Below are 20,488 nucleotides of genomic sequence, written 5' to 3'. Positions count from 1 at the left end.
TCGGCCTGGTGGTGGTGCCCCAGATGTTGTCGCTGCCGATAATAATGGCCAAATCTTGCTGGTCCTCCACAACATGTTCACTGGTGAGGAGGCTCCTTGAGGCAGGTGCAGATCCCATTCCTGCCTACGCTTCCAGAGAGCGGTTTGTCCCATGCAAACTGCAGCGTCTACAGTGCAGGAGAAGTCACCTGCTAGAGAGGGCTATGCACCTCTATTGATGTGATGTGGGTTACTGATTTAGACAAGTTGCCAGATTTGGGGCAGCTAAAACCAGCGTTGGATGACTCTCATAGTCCCATATATGAAAGTAGGTGTTTATTTTTTATGTAATATCACATGTAATTCAGAGCAGGACTTGACACTTGGCTAACCTGTGGCCCTCTCAGTCTCCTTTGAAATGCTTTGGAAGGGACGAATGCCTACAGAGGAATTTCTGCTGTAGTGCTGGTCCTGCTTGAACTGAATCGGGAAATGGTGGCAGCTGGAATAACATGGCTTTCCTTTTCTTCCCGCCTCTCTCCCCTCCCTTCCTCTGAATTTCTGGGTCTTCTTTCTCCATTCTTTAGTGGAAGTAAACCTTACTGTGAGGAAAGAGCATACAAAAAGGAAGCAGGCTGGGTAAAACATACAGATTAAAAAAAAAAAACAACCTCATTTGTCTTGTTCTGAGCAGCTCCACCAAAAGCTAGCACTGAGGTAAAACTCACACTTCTTGTTACCCAACCTGATTGTGGGCTCGTTCGATGGCGCAGTCTTCTGCCGCTTTCTATCTCCCCTTCGCTCATGACTCCTACTCGCTGAAAGAGGCTGAGAGCAGCAGCAGAAGAGGGAAGTGGGTTTCGGTGAGAAAGGCTGGAGGAGGACAGGGCTCTTGGTATGAGAAGGCAAACTCATATGTGACTCAGTTCTTGCAGTTCCAAATCTACTTTCGTATTTCACTGCCCGAGCTCGCTCTTATCCACTCACAGTAAATTTCACTGACTGCTAAGCAAAACTTAGGTGTTGGTCAGCCATTAAGGCTTGAAACACTCCTTGGAACTGCCAGCCTTAAATTTCAGAGCCAGATAGGAGGTGGCCCAATATAAAAAAAGATCTGGAACCTTGAGGGAAAAAAGCAGCCATCGTCTTAGATTAGTCCACCTCTACTTTTTCTGAACTGTATTCCAGTATTCCTGTTAACACACAAAACAGGGCATGGTAAGTGGAAGATTTTCTGCCAAGTCCCAAAGGTGTCCCAATAAACTCTGTGTGGATTCCATTTAATTAGCTTTATTGGGGAAGAAAGAAGTTGGGCAGAAATGGTATGTGATTGAGGAAACTGAGTTTTATAGAGTCTTTTCTCACACGTGGGTCAGTATGCTCTGGTTTAACAAGCCCGTAGCTTTTGCAGGGTAATTAATTAATGCTCTTTGGAGACCCTGGGAGATTGACTTAGATTTACGAATGCAAGTTTCAGTCAAAAGAGTTCTCAGAGATGAGGGAACAGACCCTACCTAGGTTTGAAATGGCTGAGTCTATTTTCTGTTGTGTTTTTGCACAGCCAGCATACCACAGAGTTCAGTGGCGTTTTTCATCGAAAATTCCTTGGGTATGAGGTAGAAATGATACCACTCTGAAAAGTATAACTGTCCTCGTCTGTTGGGCCTTAGTGCCTGTATGACGATAAAGCAGGTAATAGTGGTGTTGATAGAAAAGAGACGGTAGCTGAACTCACAGTTAACAGTTGTCGTCGTCCTGTAGCAGTGTAATAAATTAGCGGAGCACCTTAAGTTTTGAATGCTACGAACACGTTTTTACCATACAAAAAACTTTAGCATAAACTAAGAAATGTTTCTCTTCGTTTGACCACCAGGTTATCCTTTTGGTTTAACCTTTCATTCCGGTTTGGTGTGAACCTCCCCTGTTAGGCCCCAGCACTGATTTGTGAGGTGAAGCGCTATCGCTCAGTGCTGGGGCAGCAGAGGGCAGACGAGGGCTGCTCAGCAGCCTGGGCCTCTGCTCAGGTAGGTCACCCCTGTCCTCAGACGCTGTCCTCAGGCCCTCAGGTCTGCCAGAGCTGCCGGCACATCCAGGGCGGTCAGCAGGGAGAGCTCCAGCAGGGACTCGTGGGAGCCTGCACCAGGCTCTCTCAAAAGATGCGGTGTTAGAGAGGCAGCACTGACTGCCAGAACTACGGGCATGCCTTTGGAAGGAGGCAATTTCAAATGTTTTTACCTTTTCCTCCTTAAAACAGAGCAGAAGCTTATTCCTTTCCTTTCCATTTGCTTTCCAAGGGTTGTTCCCCCCCTGCTTCCATGGTGATTTTCCTTCAGAGTTTTTTAGCTCTCGTGTTAAATACCAGCACATCTCTGCATAGCACCGTGACTGAGCAGAACCTCCAGGCTCAGCCGTCAGAAGATAGGAGCCATCCATTCCTGCGGTTGCAGTGGCTGCAGAGTCAAGGTGCTGAAGGAGAAGGGGACTGAACATGCCGGGGTCCTTCCTGGGGCCCTTACCTTCCCAGCTACGCTTTCGTCTGCTGAAGTACAGGCAGTAGAATATGATCTGCTCCAGACCAAGACAAGCTGGCCAGCAGCTCCAAGCTTTTCATTGGAAAAGCAGACACCACCCTTGCAGTTCTGAGCATGGATTCATCATATCCAGACACATCTCTAAAGACCACACCAGAGCATTTTTTTCCTTGAGGCGTAGATCAAAACCCTTGTGCTGTGCTCTCTGTTCTTCCTCCAGGCAGCAGGGCTAGCAGGTAGCTCAGGGGTTCGGGGGTAGGCTGGGGCTTCTGCTGCTTCACCTGCCTTTCTGAGGGCCGCTGACCCTGATCTGTACTGGCACAGAGCATTTTATGAGAGACACTAATGCATCTTTGAGGCTACAACAAAAAGAGGTTTTCTTGAGTCCAGCCCTACCCTCCACTAATTCGCACTTAGGGACTAAGCTGATAATACACTGAGAGACTAATGCACAGCTTGCTTCTCATCAGATTCCCCAGCAACCCTTAGCCATACCAGAGTAAAAAGCCTCTAGCATTTCAGGTACCCTGATTTTATTAAAAAAAGGTTCTTTTACTTTGTCCCCAAACAAAGTATGCTTTGTCTGGGACCTTCTGTTCTGCCAGGACAGGGTGAAGGAGTCTCGTTGTGAATGGAAGTCAAGCTCTCAGGGCAGCGTAAAGAGAGGATTGGGTCCACATCCCAGCTGCGGAGGCATTGCGTATCACCTGGGAGTGGTGGCCACGCACCACACCTAAAAACATATTGCACCATGTCCCCAGTAGACACATCTTACCGATGTTACACGAGTGAAATAAGCGTGGATTGCGGGTTTCATACCCTGTGTGGCAAATAGATTTCATTTTTACTTCCTCTGTGTTGCTAATAACCATTAACTCCCTGCTAACGGCTGAGAGCAGAATGGATTTTTTGCCTCTGAGTCAGTCCCAGATGTGCGATGCAGTTCAGACGAAGCACTCTTGTGGTGCAACTGCCAGGTTAACAGTTAACACATGCCCAAAGAGGTCCTTTCGTAGTATTATACCATTTGTATTCCACTAGCGCTCCACAACCCAGTCATGATCCCAAAACCCCATTGTACAAACACTGAATAGAAGGATGGTCCCTGTTCTGAAAAGCTTAGGACGTTGTCTTTTGCTGCGACCAACAGAACACTGGGTTTGGCTCAGGAGACCTGAGTTCAGACTCCTGTTCACTCAGCTAGGTGTTCGACCTTGAGTAAGTTGCTCTGCCCTGAAGCGTTTGGATTTCTGCAAATAGAAGGTGTGGATGGTCATGAAACTGCGGGGAGAAGGTCTGGCAAAGGCTCTGCGGTGCCACCGGCGTCACCCAAAGCCAAAGGGGCTCCTTCTGTTATTTCTTATGTATGTGGAATGTGGAACCTATTCTTAAAGACCTCCAAGGTGGAAAGTTTACCATATCCTATCCAACCCATGCCAGTTCTTCTCTAGCCTTGCCATTAAATTTTTGTTGTTTTTTTCTTCCAAAAGGCTATACGGAATTTCTCTTGCCTTTATGGCTTTTGGTAGATGCATCTCACGTTTTACTTTGGGCTTTCTGATTTTGTGTTTGTGCTGTTCTTTTGTATGTGTGTGATCCAGTTTCCACGTTCTTTTAACTTCCTTTGTGTGCTTGAGATCAATAAAAGCTTCTGATTTAGCAGTTAAGTCTCTTACTTCACTTCCAATTTTTCCATTGCCAGCTCCTCTTAACTCCTTTTCCCCGTATAAATGATTTTCACATGAAACCTTACCTGCCAGTTCTCTGAGTTTATTGCAGTCCATTTTCTTGTTTTTATTTTGCTGTTCTTCCTTTCCTTAGAGTGTCGAACTCTTCATTTCATTGTCTCTCTTACCAAGTTGCCTTTCATCCTCACATTTTTGATTAGTCCTTCGCTGGTTTTTTGTAATAATATATAGAAAACTGGATTCAAACTCAGTTCCTTTGCTCCATCGGAACAGAAAATGCCACTAGTGCCTTCAGAAGTGTTTTCAGCCCATCTGCGTTCCTCTGTCCTACTTTCCGCACAGATAGCTGGGCACTTGAAATCCCTCTGTTCTGCCAAGTCCCGTGCTTTGCATAATTCCTCTAGAAGCTCAAAGAAAAAAAGGTTCAATGGATCTTTTTGGTGACCTAGAGCAGTCATGCTGTGTTTCTTTCTGAAGTGCTTTGAAATCTTTAAGTTAGGTGGTGATATTATTAATTTTGATGTTGATCCTTCTTCAAAGAGTGTTGCTTTCCATGAGCTGATGATCTTTCTTCCAGGTATTGGGATAACATCCAGAGGAAGGATCACCATATTTACTGGGATAGTATCCTGCAGGATAATTGCAATAATTTCCTCAGATACTTTGAGGGCAAGGATATGTTGTCACGCTGTGGAAGATTAACGTAAAAATAACAGCTTTAAACATTTCTATTTGGGATGGGAATGTTCAGGTTATGAAGGGATGCTTCAGGAGACTCTGAGAAGCTGCAGTAGCCAGCGGTGCCTCAGTTCACATCCCTCTGATTCCAGGGTCTGGTATTCAGAGATCTTTCTTCCTTCTCTCAGTTTTGGATCCTCGGGCATGCCACGTGTGGGGCCCGGGAATGCCGAGCTCCGCGGCCCTTGGTGTCAGTCACACTGGTTTCTCCTGGTGTGTGCTGATTCAAGGGAGGCTGCAGAGAATTTTCACTTTACTGTTTTCTGTTACCGTTTCCGATTGCTGGTCCTGCTCCTTCCGACAACCAGTGGGATGGTTTCAGCCACTGAAACCCCAATGAAGGCTTTGGTGAAACCTTTCCCTGTACGTGCATACCAACATCTAGCAAGAACTGACAGATACCTATGCTAATCCTAGTTAATGTGTTTTATCTTCTGCGTTTATCTCTCTTTGCACTGGATTTCAAAACAAGGTGCTATGTGAAGATCTTGTTTTTTGCAGTTGTAATGAGGCATATCTAATGAAGATGATGGTAATAAAAATAATAACAACAACTGTTGCTTGCTAGCTCAGCAAAACAATAGTCCCCTCCCTCTTTGTAGGGATATGGGGTCTCTTTCATGGATATTTATTTTATCGGATAAACTTTAGCCACAAGTTTACATCCTGAGCAACATGTTCAAAACTGCTTCGATGAATTAACAGCACAGGTTCCAATTAAATCAAAAAGAATGCAGCCTCTAGAGACTGGAGGTGGTGCCCGTATGAGGATGCTACCTAATTAAAGGTGCGAAGTCATTGACTGTGAAGCATCTTGAACCAGCAAGTGGATCTTATCATTCAAGGGTGGTAGAACCAGAGATAGCAGAACGGAGGATTAGGATTGCTAATCATGGCTGAAAGTGTAAATAACAGTCTGTAGTTTAGATAAGCGGACAATGTGTGTGCCTGTCCGTCATTGTTCCAAGCGTGATGGCATCCTGCCTTCCACATAGCGAGGCTGAAATTGGGGAAGGAAAAATGTAATGTCTAGACAGTAGAACTTTAAGGAAGTTCAGCTCTGTTATATACTTAAACGTCTTTTTCCTTCTTTTAGCTCTCTGCCCTAATGTCATAAATCAGCGGCACTTGAGAACTCTGAATTACCTCTTTTACAAGAGGTTTGTTGAGGTACGTTTCTGTATTGCGTGGCATGGGTGCGAATGAGGCTTTTTGTTTATTTTGTGTTTTGAATAACATAATTGATATGATTGAAATGTATTGGTAGTATATGAGCAAGTTTTCATTGTGGTTGTTATTGTATAAAAATGCATTGGATCTGCCATTGGACCTGGTTTTTCTGTGAGTGCGTGGGTTGTGTGTCCATTCATATTCTAACGATGGCTCAGAGCCTGGGGCTTGTTCACCTCGGCACCCGCAGCAGTGTCCTGAGACACGTGTAGGGAGGTCAGGGTGTGCTCTCCACACGCTCAGTTTCTCTCAGGCATCTCAAATAAGCAGGAGCATACTGGCTAAAGAGTTTTTTGGTGGTTTTGGTTTTTGGGGGATTTGTGTGTTGTTGGGTTTTTTTAGGCATTCCACGTTGCTGATTTCTTTGTAGGCACTTTGCTTTGGTACTTGTGGCCTGGCTGTGATAGGTATGGCCCAAACCTGCCACAGAAGCTTTTTTGTGCTAACAGCCTTGTTACTGCTGAGCAAAATGGTAGTACTGTCAGCTCCTGAACCACTCTTTGAACTAACTTTACTTTTGTCCAGCCTCCAAATTCTCTTTCCAAATATGCTGGTACTTGTCCTGGCGCTGAGGGCTTGTAGAAATAGGAAGATGCCATTAATTCTTTCTAAGGAGCAGGTTTCTAGGAGGCAGCTTGGAGGCTGACTGTCTGCAGCATTACTTGACCGCGGTTTCTCCTCCCCTCTCATGAGCGTACTGAGCCACGTCCCTGCCCTTTGGATGCTCTTGAGCAGGCTGCATTGGGGAGCACACTGCTCTTCTTGTTAACGGGGCAGTTGTGGTGCTTCTCTTGATGGCCTGGCTTTCATCGTTATCCTGTGCCTGGAGACAGATTGTGCCAGCTGAGAGCAAGTTTTTGTTCTGCCTCTTCTGGAAGAAACAGCTTGCACTTGTTGTATCCAGGTGTATGAATTGGACTGTGAAGGACAAGGACCACAAGAGACTGAATATCATAGTGAAATGTTTCCATTTCTTGAATTTTGAATTCTCAAGCTGTAGTTGCCAAACGGGGAGTGTTGTTTCATCTGCAGTTCATAGAAGACTTTCTCCTTTTTTAACAGAGTTTTAACAGAACCCAACAGGTTGTTCAGATGTTCCTATGGTACTATTGATCCGGTCTTCAGAGAGCCAGTTTTCAGGAAATGAGACACCTCCTCCAGAAATGCCTGTTCTTTTGTTCAAAAGAGGATTCGTTTGATGTTCTGACAGAAGAAGGCAGATGCATGCAGTTTTTCCTGATCTCCCACCCCCCAGTACTTTGAACACGAAGATGGGGTTGAGTGGTGGTGATCTGATGACACCGTTCCGGCGCTGCCAGTTCTGTTTCCAAGACCTCCTGATCCATCAGCGAAGGCTCTGATCTGTCTTTGCTGCCTGCCAGATCCACTGACAGAAGACCTGGGGAGGATCGGGCATTTCAACGTCCTGCATCTCAAAGCTTTAATCTTGGATGACATCATTCTAGAGAGCTCGGTCATCCGCAGTGAGACAGTAGAAAGCATTTATCCAGGTGTATTTATTTAGCAGAGTGGAATGGATTCTGGATCTGGTGGTCTGCTCTCTCTGCCCTTCCATTTCCTTTGTTTTGGAGTATTTGCTTGATTTAAAGTGTCCGAGCTGGCCAGTTACTTCCATTAAGGTACATTTGGCAGCTGTTTCTGGACACAGTCCCTTCTCCTGAGAGCTCTTTGGTGTTCTCTGTTTACCATTCTCAGCTGTGTATGAGGCCTGGTTAAATGGCTCCTTTATCTCCCTAACATTTAAATTACATGCTTGTATATCTCAAGGATGTTTTCTTTGAGGCTCTTACTCCCTGTTTGCTCTTGTACCTTTCCCTAAAAGTGGCACTAGTAATCGTTGTTACCTCGGCCAGAAGTGGGGGTGAGGCTCAGGCCCCGGTGGCCGATCCGTCTCATGCAGCCTGCGTTCTTGGCAGAGTGGGCAGTAGTTCCCGTCCCGAGTTTCTCCCCACGGTTGGCTCTGAACTACGTGGGAATGGGGATATGAACTTATCAGTTTCCTTTCCCAGACCTCATGATTCCAGAAGATTTTTCATGACTTGGCTGTTGAGAAAAGTTTGTATTTTTATATTCCGAAGGCTCGGCCTTGCAGATAATCCCTGAGATCACTTCCTTTACTGGAGCCTGTGGGGACGGCTCTCCGCTGGGCTAGCTGGGGAGGTGAACGCTCTATGGACTCGTTGCAGACCTGAGGTGAAGGCAACAGCAACCATCCATGCGTTCCACTAGACCACGGCCTGTTTCAGCACGTCTCCATCATTGCAAGAGCACCATGTGAGCTTTGAGGCATTCAGAAATGCTGCTGCACTTTGAAGAGCGTAGTTAGGTGATAGTTTTCTGCAGATGAGTCCAGGACCCGGTGCTGGGTAATAACGAGAGTTCGGGCTGCTGCTGGCTAAGGGCCTGCATTGCCTGTGTACTTCAATTGCATATGAATTTTTTTGTCTTATGTGCTGTAGCGTAAGTCTGAATTGTTGTCTGAATTACTTCATCTAAGCTGTGTTTTTCTGCCGTGCCCCGGCTGGTGACATACGAGAAGCGGAGGTTTCCCGTGGGCTCCAGAATGCATTCCTCAATCACAGTTGACACCAGTGTGTAAGATGGCGTGTTAAATTTCAGCTTGCTGCATGTAGCATTCTCCCCTTTGTAAGACGGCTCAGAAGTAATTTTGTCTTTACAGAAAACCATGACTCAGGAGAATTGGACAGATCACGTTCAGGTGAGTATGGATTTCCCTCTCCCATTTTCTCAGGGTTATTTGCTTGGAGATTATTTTAAGATGTTCAGAATATCCAGCTCTGGATATTGTAGTCCTACTATTACAATTTTGCACTTTCTCGTAACTTTGTAAGCATATAGCAAAATTGTACATGCAGGGGAGAGCAAGGAAGAAAACTTCTATTTTAATACCTGTTCTGTCTTTAAAAATGCTCTAGTTTGGCTGGAGCATTTAGGTAAGATTAGCCAGTACATTCTTTTACTGTCATGCACTTATTTGTAAGTGAACACTACCAATATTTATGTTGATTAATTACAAGGAGGGGGGGGAAAGAGTTCTCTTCAGGCAGCTAACGCGGTACGTGAGTGCATCGGGACAAATGTTAGATTCCCTCTGCATGTTCCACTGATCATTTTCAACAGGTTTATTAGGTGACTGTTCGATATTGTGACTTCTACGTCTTGTGCTGTAGGACACAAGTCATTTTAACGGCACAGCAAGAAGGGTAGCAGTGGTTTTTTTTTCTTGGTGTATAAACAAGAGAGTTCAGGCAACCATGTTTTGGCCTGATACTACAATAAATACATATGTGACAATGAAATATCAAGAAATTCCGTGGTGACAAACCATTAGTGATTATTTATGTGCCCATGATATCCCTAGGGAATTGCAGCCTCGTGGGGAGGGTTTGCTCCATTTCTGTAACTCCTCTCAGTTTGAATTCTGCAGCCGTTACGGATTTCTGACCACCGGCTGGAGTCTTCCTTTGACATCCAGTTGAATGGTCAGTGTGGGCCTCCGGGCGGACAGGCCGGTCTGACGGCTGATGACCTCCTGCAGCTGAGATCTTGGGCACTGTCTGTACACACCAGCAAAATGACTGAATTTTAAACATGAGACGTTTCTTCTCTCTTTCATGGGTCAGCAGGAAAAAGAACAATTCAGAAGGCAGGAGGATGTGTTTTTTAAGACAGAGATCATTGATAAAATGCCCAGCAGCGCTTCATGGCAACTGTTAAACCTACTGAGTGTTTTCAGCGGTGAATATTCAACTCCTCTGTGTGGTTTATCATACCCATGCAAGAGGCTGGACTCTGTGAGGAACGGAGGGGGTCTTGCCTCTTGATCGCCGTGATCTTACCCAGTGAAAGAACTTTTCAGGGTTCCCTTTGATTCTCACAAGCTTAAAGGCCAGCACAAGTGCTGGTACCTTGCTGGATCAAGACCTGAGATGGGATTAGCCATGAAACTGTAGCAGACATCTTCGTCACAACTTCTGGGTGTGCTTTGGTGTATGCAGTGAAGGGGTTTCTGTTGATGCTATGGGGGTTGGTGGGACCAGCCTCCCAGGTAACGTACACGACTGCAGGCTGTGACAATCACTTGTGGAGACAGGAGGCTTGGGAATCGATGCTCTCTGAGAAGGGCTTGCTTGGTGCCTGGTTAGACAGCTCCCTGGAGAGCTACGCAGAGCTCAACTGCACGCTGGACTATGGCAGAAGGTCGTCTTTGCTTTCCTAAAGTATTCCAAACTTTGTATTTTCTGCATGCTGCCAACATATATTGTTGACAACTATGTAATTATCACACGAGTAGTGCTTAAACTTGCCTGTTATCAGTCGTGACTCTTAATGCTATCAGAGATTACTGTCTTTGGCATCGCTTTAAAGCGATTAGAATCTGTACCTGCACATCTGGAGGAAACCGAAATAATCGCATGTGCAGGTAGGGTTCTGCCTCACGCTGCTGGCAGCGCGGCTGCACCACACAAAGGCAAAGTTACGAAGGAGGAATCTCTGAGCAAGTTCTGGTTTTCAGTGCAAAACTAAGGTTGTCCGGGACTTTATTGTTTTTGAAAGATTGGGCTTTACGTGAGAGAAAGGTTCAACTTTCCACTCAGAGCTTCACCTATGACCTGACATGTTTTGACCAAAAAAATCCATTAGGCTCCTTGTGGAGCTGGAGAGAGTTGTCGTTTGTGTTGTATGTCCCAGTCGTATGTTTAGTTCAGGCTCACAGACAATGTGTATCTCCCAAGCTCTGCCTGGCGATGCAGGATTAGCCCCATGGCGCTGGCCATGTTCCTTGTTCATGTTCCTTGTTCAGTGGCGCTGGCCATGTCACGTTCGGTATGGCGGGCGATAGACGTTTCTGCGCTGGTATTTCTTTTTGTTTGCCCTGAGCAGTACAAGTACAGAATTTTCCTGTTCCTGCCCTGTGGGATGAATCGAAGGTGTGATCCTGACTGCTCCTACAAAAGGCAGAAACTCGGTAGTTAGTTGTGGGGCCAACAGAACCTGTTTCCAGCCCTGGAGCAAATTGGTTTTGCCCCCTCCGCCTGCCAGCGCCCGCGCTGCGGATCCGCTGTCCAGGCCGTGGCCGCGCAGGCAGGGATGGCAGCCGTAGGCAGGCAGAGGAGGCAGGAGAGAAAGCAAAGGGATCAAAACGTCTTCATACCCTAGGGAAACTGCCCTCGTCACAAGTGCCTGTTGGCAAGCCTGGCGAGCCCAGGAGCAGAGCTACCGTTTGGATCATCTTCTCCAAGCGGAGATGCCTGGAGGGCAGAGGGAGGGGAAGAGCACTCTTCTTGCACAGTGCCAGCTGCATTGCTATTCAGGCTTGCCTAACTGATTCTGAGCTGCACGGAAACACGCAGGAGAGTGCCTGTCTTCACAAGCAGAGGGGAAGGTGTGTAGGATATCGATGGTAGATAGGCAGGAAAAAAAGAGGCAGGGCATGAGCCAATTGTCTGCTTTGCTGTGCGCCCTTCTGCTTCCGTTTTTGCATGCTTCATATTTTTCATAGCTTTAATCAGCTGCGTAAAGATGGTGGAGTTGGGTAGAGCAGATATAGGACGCTGGTCAGGTGTGTCCAGGAAGGGTCGTCCTGCCAGCGACTGCAGAGAGCACTTGGCCAGCAGCAAGAGAGGCTTACCGAGTGCGGATGTTTCCCTGGAAATTCTGCGGGACAAAATCACTTTGAGACTAAAAAGCGTGGAAGGCATTTTTCAATCATCTGCCGAGCTTCCGAAAAGTGAACACACATAGAACGGGAATATCTCTGAGGAGCATAGTAGGAAAGCAACTCTGATTGCAAAATGTCACCTCTGCCAGTGTTTTAGATGTCAGATAGTATCTGAGATACTTGCGTGAGGTTGGCAATATGACGTGGGACCTACCGGGGAGCACTCCCTGCTCGGGTGGCAGCTGGAGCCCGCGGACATCTCAAATAGCGCCAGACACCTGTGTTTTGGCGACCTGAAGTTCTCCTGGTTTAACAGAGGGCTTGGGAATAGGAGGGTCTGGTATTTTGCTGTGCCGCTTTTAGCGTGCAGTGTTCTCACCGATGTGAGATGTCTCAGGGGAGCCCTCATCGCTCTCTGCAACTGCCTGAAAGGAGGCTGGAGCCAGGGGGGTCGGTCTCTTCTCCCAAGTAACAAGCAATGGGATGAGAGGAATTGGGCTCAAGTTGTGTCAGGGGAGATTTAGATTAGATGTTAGGAAAAATTTCTTCATGGAGAGAGTGGTCAGGCATTGGGACAGGCTGCCCAAGGAAGTGGGGCAATCACAGTCCCCAGAAGTGTTCAAAAACCATGTGGATGTGGTGCCTGGGGACATGGTGTAGAGGCGGACCAGGCAGTCAGGTTGACGGTTGGACTCGATGATCTCAGAGGTCCTTTCCAACCTTAATGATTCTACGATTCTATGTTTTGGGGGTGATATTGCAATTGTGCCCTTCCAGACTCAGTCGGGTTGATCAGTGCCAAAGCACCCGTTTTCTGTGGAGTCACCCTTCAGGTCTGGTCCGTTCACGTGGGAGCTGCGCCCGTCTCCGCGAGGATGGAGCTGCCCGGGAAGCTCTGAGGCCCCGATGCCACCCACGGGAGCCAGTCTCAGCTTGACGAGGAAAGGCTGGGGTAGTTGTGCGGGGGGAATGACAGAGTATTATGGGTGTTTCTGAGCAGTTAGAGCCCAGAAGGCACACGCTTGCTCCATGATTCTAACGTCCAGCGTAGTTTTGCAGGAAATAGTTTGCCTGCAGCAGAGCTAACCAAGTTGGTACAGTTTAAAATGTTATCTCGGGGTACTTCGGCCCGAGAAGTACACGTGTGTTTATTCGGACGTCCTGCTGTGAAATGCCTTCTCCCATGGAGCAGAACAGGGTGACGGTCCACAGCAGTGTAGCTCTTCGCTTGGGGCAATAACTAGAATCAATGTTGGGCAGTGTTAAAACCAATGGGTTTATTTAGGACCGTCAGTGTTATCATCGCTGTTTTGCGAGGTGTCTGGGACAGTGAAGTGGTAGAAATGGTACTTCTGCTTTTACTGACCTTGAGCCGAAGGGCCTTCTGTTGCTAGATCAAAAAACTTTCTGTGCTAGTGTTTGCACAGGGGAAACCGTCCCTTAGTTTCTGGAATGTAAAAATCTTAAACCCTTCCAAAACTAATGCTCCGAAAAAGCGCTGGTGTTTGAAAAGATGTTGCTGCTTCTTCGGGCGCTCACCGTGAGCTGTGGCTCATCAGCTAATTTTGCCTTGTGCCAGCTGATGGTTGGAGCCGCTCTGTCCTTCATTTTGGCGTGTGCAACTCGAGAGATGGGGACGGGGATACAACAGTGAGAAAAGTGGCCCTCGGTTTTTTTCAGGCCCCTGTTTTGCAGCTCTTCAGTCTGCTCTGGTCTTGCATGAGAAGGAAGCAGAGGAACCCTGGAGCCAGCTGTTCACCGCGTTCAGCGCTGGGAGAGGCCGCAGCTAATCTTCTCTCCTTCTCCAGCTGTGACAATGAGATAACTTATTTATTTTAAAATTTCTGACCATGAAAATCAAACACTGTGCCAGCTCGTTCTCTGGGTGACCAGGGGTGAGATGCTAGTAATTCGTAGCAAATGTATAACTCTAGTTCCACTAAAATTCTAGGGTGGTTATGCTACTTTACAGATAATATTCAGAAATCTGCGCAAACAGAAGGCATAAAAGTAAAGTGCCCTCCTTTATGTGTAATACATTTGAAAAACTGACAATTCCTGGTCCTTAATAGGTGTAACTTATCTTAAGCTACAGCAAGGAGTTGATGTCATCTTATTTATTTAACCAATTAATTTCTGAATGGCAAACACCCTCGATGACTGATGCCGAGATCCTAGTGTGCTCTTTCTGTGCAGGACCATTTTGACCTCAATTAAAATGTAACTACCTCTGGAATAAAATGTAATAGCTGTTATGCTCAAGGAGGTAAGTTTTAAGGAGAATTTAAAGGACAGAATGCAATTATTTTTTAAAAGTTTTTGTGGCTAGAACACCTGGCCAGTAATCCTGCTCTGGGGAATCTTTCATAAGGACAAGAGGTGAAAAAGGCCATTTTGCAAATATCCACATCTAGGGTCCTTCCCGAGGACTCCTGAGTTTAGGCAAAGTTTTAAATTGACTCAAGATTGTTTTGAGTACAGCCACATCCCTATCACGTAAGGAACTTAATATCTGTAGGGAATTAAGCAATCTCTGCAATGCAAATGGGAATGATATTCAGGAGGTGATTAATACACGACGTGTCTTTTGGTATAAGTCTGCATGTCAAATTGTCTTTTGCTCTGTGTTCGGTAACTGTTTATTCAGGGATATAATGGATTTCATCACTCAGACATCAAATCTAGACTGGCTGTTTTCCTGGAAGGTAGAAACCAAAACTAGTTTAACCAGCCGACGTGTGGAGTCCCTTGCTCGTATTTGTGGCCTCTGTTTTAGCAGGAAATCAGAACCGGTGGGTGATTGGTTTTGTTCCTTCTGGCCTTGAGAGCCTCCGGGAGGAATCGTCAGCTGAAATCGATTGTCATGGTTCTGCTGGTGTTGGTGCAACCGGGTGCTTGAGCTGGGGACCTGTCCCATGGGAGCCCGGGTAGCTCCGACCAGGGTGTGTGTATAAATATGCAGGAGCTGCTCCTTGGCTCTGTTTTGCCTGCAGTTTGCCTGTTAAGCTGTCTGCAGAAGAATTGCATTTATCTTTCCACAACTTTAAGCAGCTGCTGTTTAAAAAAGAGAAGATTTTTTTTTTTTCTTCTCCATTTCCCACTTGCAAAATAGATGGTATTTAGACCTGGACCGGGGACAGGTTTAAGATCTGGTATCTGTCTTGTGAAGCCAGGACTGAGGGAACTGCTTTATATCGGTTGAGACCCGGCAGTCTTTCCTCCCCCGGTGCCCACTTGTTGCTCCCATTGCTCCTGTCGTTCCTCCTCCCGCGTTCTGTCCCCCGCTCGGTGACTGCCCAGCAGCTCGGCGGGGGGGGGATGTTTGGCGATCCCTCTGCTTTTGCTCCCCGTCTTTTTCTGCAGATTTACTGCTCTCGTTGGAGGTCTCTGTGGAGAACATGCAGCCCCAATACAATAAAAGTGTATTGTACCTAAGGGAGTATTAAACCATGGAAAAACTGGACAGTAAAAGTAGCAGGCAAAGTATAGATTTCCTTCTATTTTTCAGTTCAGTTTGTAAACGGTGTCATATATTTATTGATAGCTGAAATAACATCGGAGTTGCAAAGCAAAAGGACTTACTGATATGGCTGATGCAGAAAACAGGCACATCTGCGACTGGCTCAGGAAAAGCATAACGTAATTCTTCAGTTACGTTCTGCTTTCTGGATAGAGAGCAGTAAAATATGCATCTGTACTAATGAAGTTAGCACTGTTGGTCTAAAAGAAATGGGACCTTCTCATTTAACAAACCCACAGCTGTTGTGGGAGAAATACATGGGAAAAGCCAGACATGCAGTGTGTTCCGTGCCTTACTATCGAAAGAAAAGTCTATCGAAGGATGATATATACAGTTAAATGTAAATGCCTCCATGTACCTCCTGCATGGCTTAGAGAGGATTATTTTCTGTAAGACCTGGAGGGCTGGTTTGCCTTTGATAATTACGGTAGTTTTATTTATAACAAATCCAGCCATTTCTGGATAAATAAACGGTGGTTAAGCGCAAACATACTAATGAATTCTGGTGGAATTTTACAGGAGGTACAAAGAAGCTAAGAAAACCTGCCGTAGTTTTCCATACTACCTACCAAATTGTCAACAATGTCAAAAACATTTTAAAAAGTCAGCCAGAAGTTTCTCTGGGTCAATGGAAGATGTGTTTGCTCAAGAACTTTGGAAAATCAGCTCACGTTTACTCAAGGGTGGATCTACAGGGCCAAGCTCTGGGGATTCAGCAGGAGCTTACGGGAGCTGGGGGGCTGCCTGCTGCTTCAGTGAGGTTTTGGCAAGTAATTCCTTTGAAAGCTCAGCACCTCAGGTTTAAAAGTTGTGGCCAAATAGCCTTTATGTGCAGACATATTAAGTATTGGAAAGTGAAGAAAGGAAACCGGAGAGAACACACGGGGAAAAAAAATCTCCTTTAAATTGTTTTGGTATGTTAGAGATGCTTTCTGACCTTAAACCCCCTGCAACCAGACAGGGCTAGCTTGCTGCTAAGCAGTATAATTACATTTCTGTCACCAGCATGCATTCATTCGAAAGTACAACTTCATCAGAAGGAGATTTGGTATGGTATAGAAAGGAGGCTAATTGGCTTATGGCTGTAGGTTGAGAGGTCAGTATTAGATTAAAGAGTTAAGAGCATCAGCAAGCGGTTAGACTGAACTGGTGTGCCCTGGTGCTGTGTTTAATTCAGCCGAATGGGAGAGCATCTTAGGAGTAGGAGACAATATAGGAAAGACTGTCATCCCAAACTGTATAGGAACACGTGGGACATCCACGCTCCTTAAAAGCCACATCGGGACTCTAATACAGTAGTTTCCAGGATAACTGGTACCGACTCCAAACTGCATCAGCTATAGGATTGTACACCACAGAGTAAAAACGGGGACAGCCTCACTCCAAACAAGCAGATCCTCCTGTTCCGTTTGCTCTGAGACAAAGGGAACCCTACCAAGAGCCACCGGCATGGGCCTCTCCAGCAGAAACAGGGAAAGGCAAAAGAGGAGGATGGGGCACGGAGCGTGCCTGCTAGCACAGAAGGAGAGGATGTGTTTACTGCTTTTTGAAAAGTCGAAGCAAATAGGTCGTCAGCAGGTTCTGCACGTATTCTGTTTGCAAGTGGGAGACCACTATTTCCAGCTCTGTGGCATGAGACAGCGCGGTACTCTTGCCCTGCAGTAGTTTCTGCACGCTTGGGGATGTGTCGACATAGCGGGCTACGTTTGCCCAGTTTTCCTAAAGTCTCACGCCTTGTACATAGTCACACACATGCACGGATCGGCTCTTATGTTCTTATCCAGTCAGCAGTAAAACTATCCGGTCATTCAGGAATCATCCCAGGTTATTTAAAAACCCTGTAATCGATCGGTACCTGGCTGAGTGCTTCCACAGAGAGCTATTGGATTGTAAAGGCCTGTGCAAATCAGCTGCCTTGCACAAAGGTGGCTGGGCTATTTGCAGTTGATCGTTTGGCTGTCTTATACTTTTCGGCAAGATTAGTTCCCCAGTTCCCTGCCAAGAAGAGAACCACATAAACAGAGGATTGTTTAGAAACAAAAAAAAGTTCCTCTTGACGGAGAAGTCATGTAAATGGGAAGAAACAGGAAACGAATCTTCCCTTGTTCGCTCTGAAAGAACGCGTATCTCTGAGGAATGTTGTAATTATGGATTTAGGAAATCAGTCCAATTTGCCAGGGTGTGAATTTCAGAGTTCATTCAGTCAACCCTCTCGAGCATTTCTCCTTCAGAACAAAAACCACCAGGAGTTCAAATGTCCCAAAAGAGATTAAAGGAGAGAGAAATCTACTGCCAAGCTTTGCTTTTGGTAATGATCCTGCAAAGATACTTCTTATTGCTTTGGCTGTGAGCCAGATGAGGCTTGTGCGTGGTAAAATAGAAATAAGTGGTAACCCAAGTTTTTCCTGTGGGCATCTATTTTTCATAGACTAATGCTGGGAAGAGTTAGTGCTCCTGAGCAAGTATTTCCATCAAGATTTTTGCTTATTCACTTTGAAGACTTTAGGAAATAGAAAAACATCCCCTGCTGGGAATGCCACATGGGCACGTTCTTAGAGAGAAAAGAACCTAAAACCAAGGACAAGAGGAAACGGCCTCAGGCTGCACCAGGGCAGGTTTGGGTTGGATATTAGGAAAAACTTCTTCCCCGAAAGGGCTGTCAGGCCCTGGCCCAGGCTGCCCAGGGCAGGGGCTGAGTCCCCACCCCTGGGGGTATTTAAAAGCCGGGGAGACGTGGTGCTGAGGGACATGGTTTAGGGGTGGGCTGGGCAGTGCTGGGTTAACGGTTGGACTCGATGATCTTAAGGGTCTTTTCCAACCTTAACGATTCTCTGATTCTGTCCTGAAGCCAGCCTGGGCTGCAGCAGGTCCCTAAGCAGAGCGGAGCTGGGGGGAGCGCTAGCTGTGAGCACGAGGCACAGCGAGGCGCGGGAAGATGAATGAAACAGCCCCCGGTGAGCGTCGCTGGCGAGTTCCCGCGTGGCCTGGAGAAGGGCTGCCAAAGGCAGGTCATGAGCTCTCACAAACCTGCTCAGAAGTGAGGCAGCAGCAGCGAAGAGACCTAAGGAGACTGATGTCAGTGAAGCTCAGGGCTGGGTTACAAAGAAAACAGAGAAATTAGCTTGCTGCCTCTGTTCTTTGGCAATGAACACAGGAGATTTTAAACTAATTCTACTTCAGAGCTTACAGGCCTTTTAATTAAGGTAGCGATACAGGTGAGAACCTGGAGACCTTTGATGACCAAGCTTTCACGCAACTATTTCCACAAGAAAAGCGCAGATCTGAGGGGAATTGCTGAGCATCGGGAATTGCTGTACATCACTCTGCCCAAGTGTGGGCAGAGTAACGGTGCGTCCTGATATAGGAGGACCCCTATAGAAAGCTGTTAAAATAATGCAGAGCTAGGACAAAGTAACAGGAGATTCCTGCCTTGTTGCTCAGCCTCATAATTTGGAATTTGACCTGAGCAGGGAGAATGGAGTAGGGAGGGAATGAGAAAGAGGTTTCTGAGGCTCACCCCCCGTCTGCAGATCCTTCCTCCTGAAAGGCCTGCGCCGGCCGTGTGGAGCTGGGAGAGGCTGGACCCCAGCAGTAAATCCTCCCACCCCGCTGGGGAGTAAATGTGCTGGAATTCCGTGACTTTTTGGAGAGGAAGGTGGAGCTTATGAATTCTCATTACCTATGTGACTGGGTATGGGAACATTTCATTGAGTGATTGGTTGGATTAATTGTATATTGGTTTGGCTCGTTAGGGTTAATATTAGGGCTATCCAAAACAAATGGGAAGGCGTCATTGTGGCTTCGGCTCAGGTACATCCTCACAAACTGATGTAATCCTGCGAGTTGATTTAACAGCAGCAGTGGGGCCACAGCAACAGCGGTTTCATTCCTGCAGGCCCTTCCTCCTTACCCACCTGCAGCTCGCGCAGTCCCGTGGCGAAGCAGCGCTCCGCTTCTCTCCTCCTGGCCCCACAACGCTGTTGCTCCCTGGCAGCGTGCGGCTGTCGCGGCGGTCCCTTGCCGTGCTTTTGTGGCTGGAGTGGAGTTCCTGCAGACAGAGCTTGTAGTGCGAGTGGATGTCGTACACTTCTGCTAAGTTGGATTTGGGAGTAATTGATAGTAATCCTTCAGGCAGCCTCATAGCTTAACAGAAAGTGTCGTATTTTCCTCGTGCATGCTTCCCTGCTTCAAGACGCAAACCAAAATAGAGTTATGTAATGGTGACTTTTGTGGAAAGTGTATGAAAGTGCTTGGCAATCGTGTAAACGTTCTCAGGCTTGAGAGCCCCGGGAAATGCTGTTGGGTCACACTGGAACCAGGCTCCGTGAACCTCAGCAGCGGCGCAGGTCACCTGATGCGCGGTCTGTGATGGGAGCCCTCGCTTTCTTAACCTGGAGAGCGCAATTTGCCATTTGCCACAGCGACGCTTTCTTCGTGTGTGTGTGTGACATCATGACAAAAGGCGGATAGATAAATGCTACTTCAAAATACACTGGGAAGATAAGGGTTGCCAGTTTGTCTTCAATGCCCTGTGTTATTGGACTTAGACAAAGCATCTACTGTGATAAGTAACATACTACTTTGTGCTCTGAAAGAGCTTGGCCAATTTCCCCATCCTCATTCATCTTCAGTCTTGCCAAGTGCTGGAATGCTCCCAGAAAATATCTCCAGCCTGCCATCGTGGGACCAAGAGGTGTGAGAAATCTGGAAGCATATCAAAACTGTGTGGCTTATGTATTCCGAGCAAGTCCTTGGTCCTTTGCTGATCCCTGGGATGAATAATATTCAGCAGCTCTGGGGCCAGGGTTAGGTTAGAATTCAGAAGACGCCTCTGCAGCGATTGTGAGAAAGGGATTTCGGGGAGAGGCACGGAGCCTCAGGACAGACTTAGCACCGATGGGAAGGAAAAAGAAATTATGTCTTAAAAAGCAAGTAGGGTAAAGTTACCTTAGCCTGTTTGTTAAGGAATTGTATTTTTGTTTTTTATGGATGGCATGCAATTATTGCTCTCTCCAAAAAAAGGTTATTTTAATAGGGTTAGCCTGACTGTATAGCTCATTAGAGACATACATCTGTGACATTCCCTGAACAAGTAGTG

At 46.6% G+C, this 20,488-nt stretch overlaps 1 protein-coding gene across 27 annotated transcripts in view; it reads left to right on the top strand.

The window, feature by feature from the left end:
* EXD3 (exonuclease 3'-5' domain containing 3) overlaps positions 1 to 20,488 on the top strand; it is a 301,259-nt gene that overhangs the window by 115,650 nt on the left and 165,121 nt on the right. For all 27 annotated transcript variants that reach the window (XR_015703805.1, XR_015703804.1, XR_015703803.1 and 24 more), the window contains 2 exons: positions 6,033 to 6,106; positions 8,868 to 8,906. Coding sequence is in view for 23 of the 27 variants with exons in the window: in XM_087753517.1 (XP_087609643.1) it covers positions 6,033 to 6,106; positions 8,868 to 8,906 (113 nt within the window). In the remaining 4 variants the exon portion in view is untranslated. The remainder of the gene's footprint in view (positions 1 to 6,032; positions 6,107 to 8,867; positions 8,907 to 20,488) is intronic.

Source organism: Nipponia nippon, unplaced genomic scaffold (genome assembly GCF_047370975.1).
Source record: "Nipponia nippon isolate SJK-2023a ecotype South Korea unplaced genomic scaffold, ASM4737097v1 scaffold_16, whole genome shotgun sequence".
In the NCBI taxonomy this organism is placed as follows: Eukaryota; Metazoa; Chordata; class Aves; order Pelecaniformes; family Threskiornithidae; genus Nipponia; species Nipponia nippon.
The sequence above is the reverse complement of the archived record's forward strand: the minus strand, read 5'-3'. Positions and strand labels throughout refer to the sequence as shown.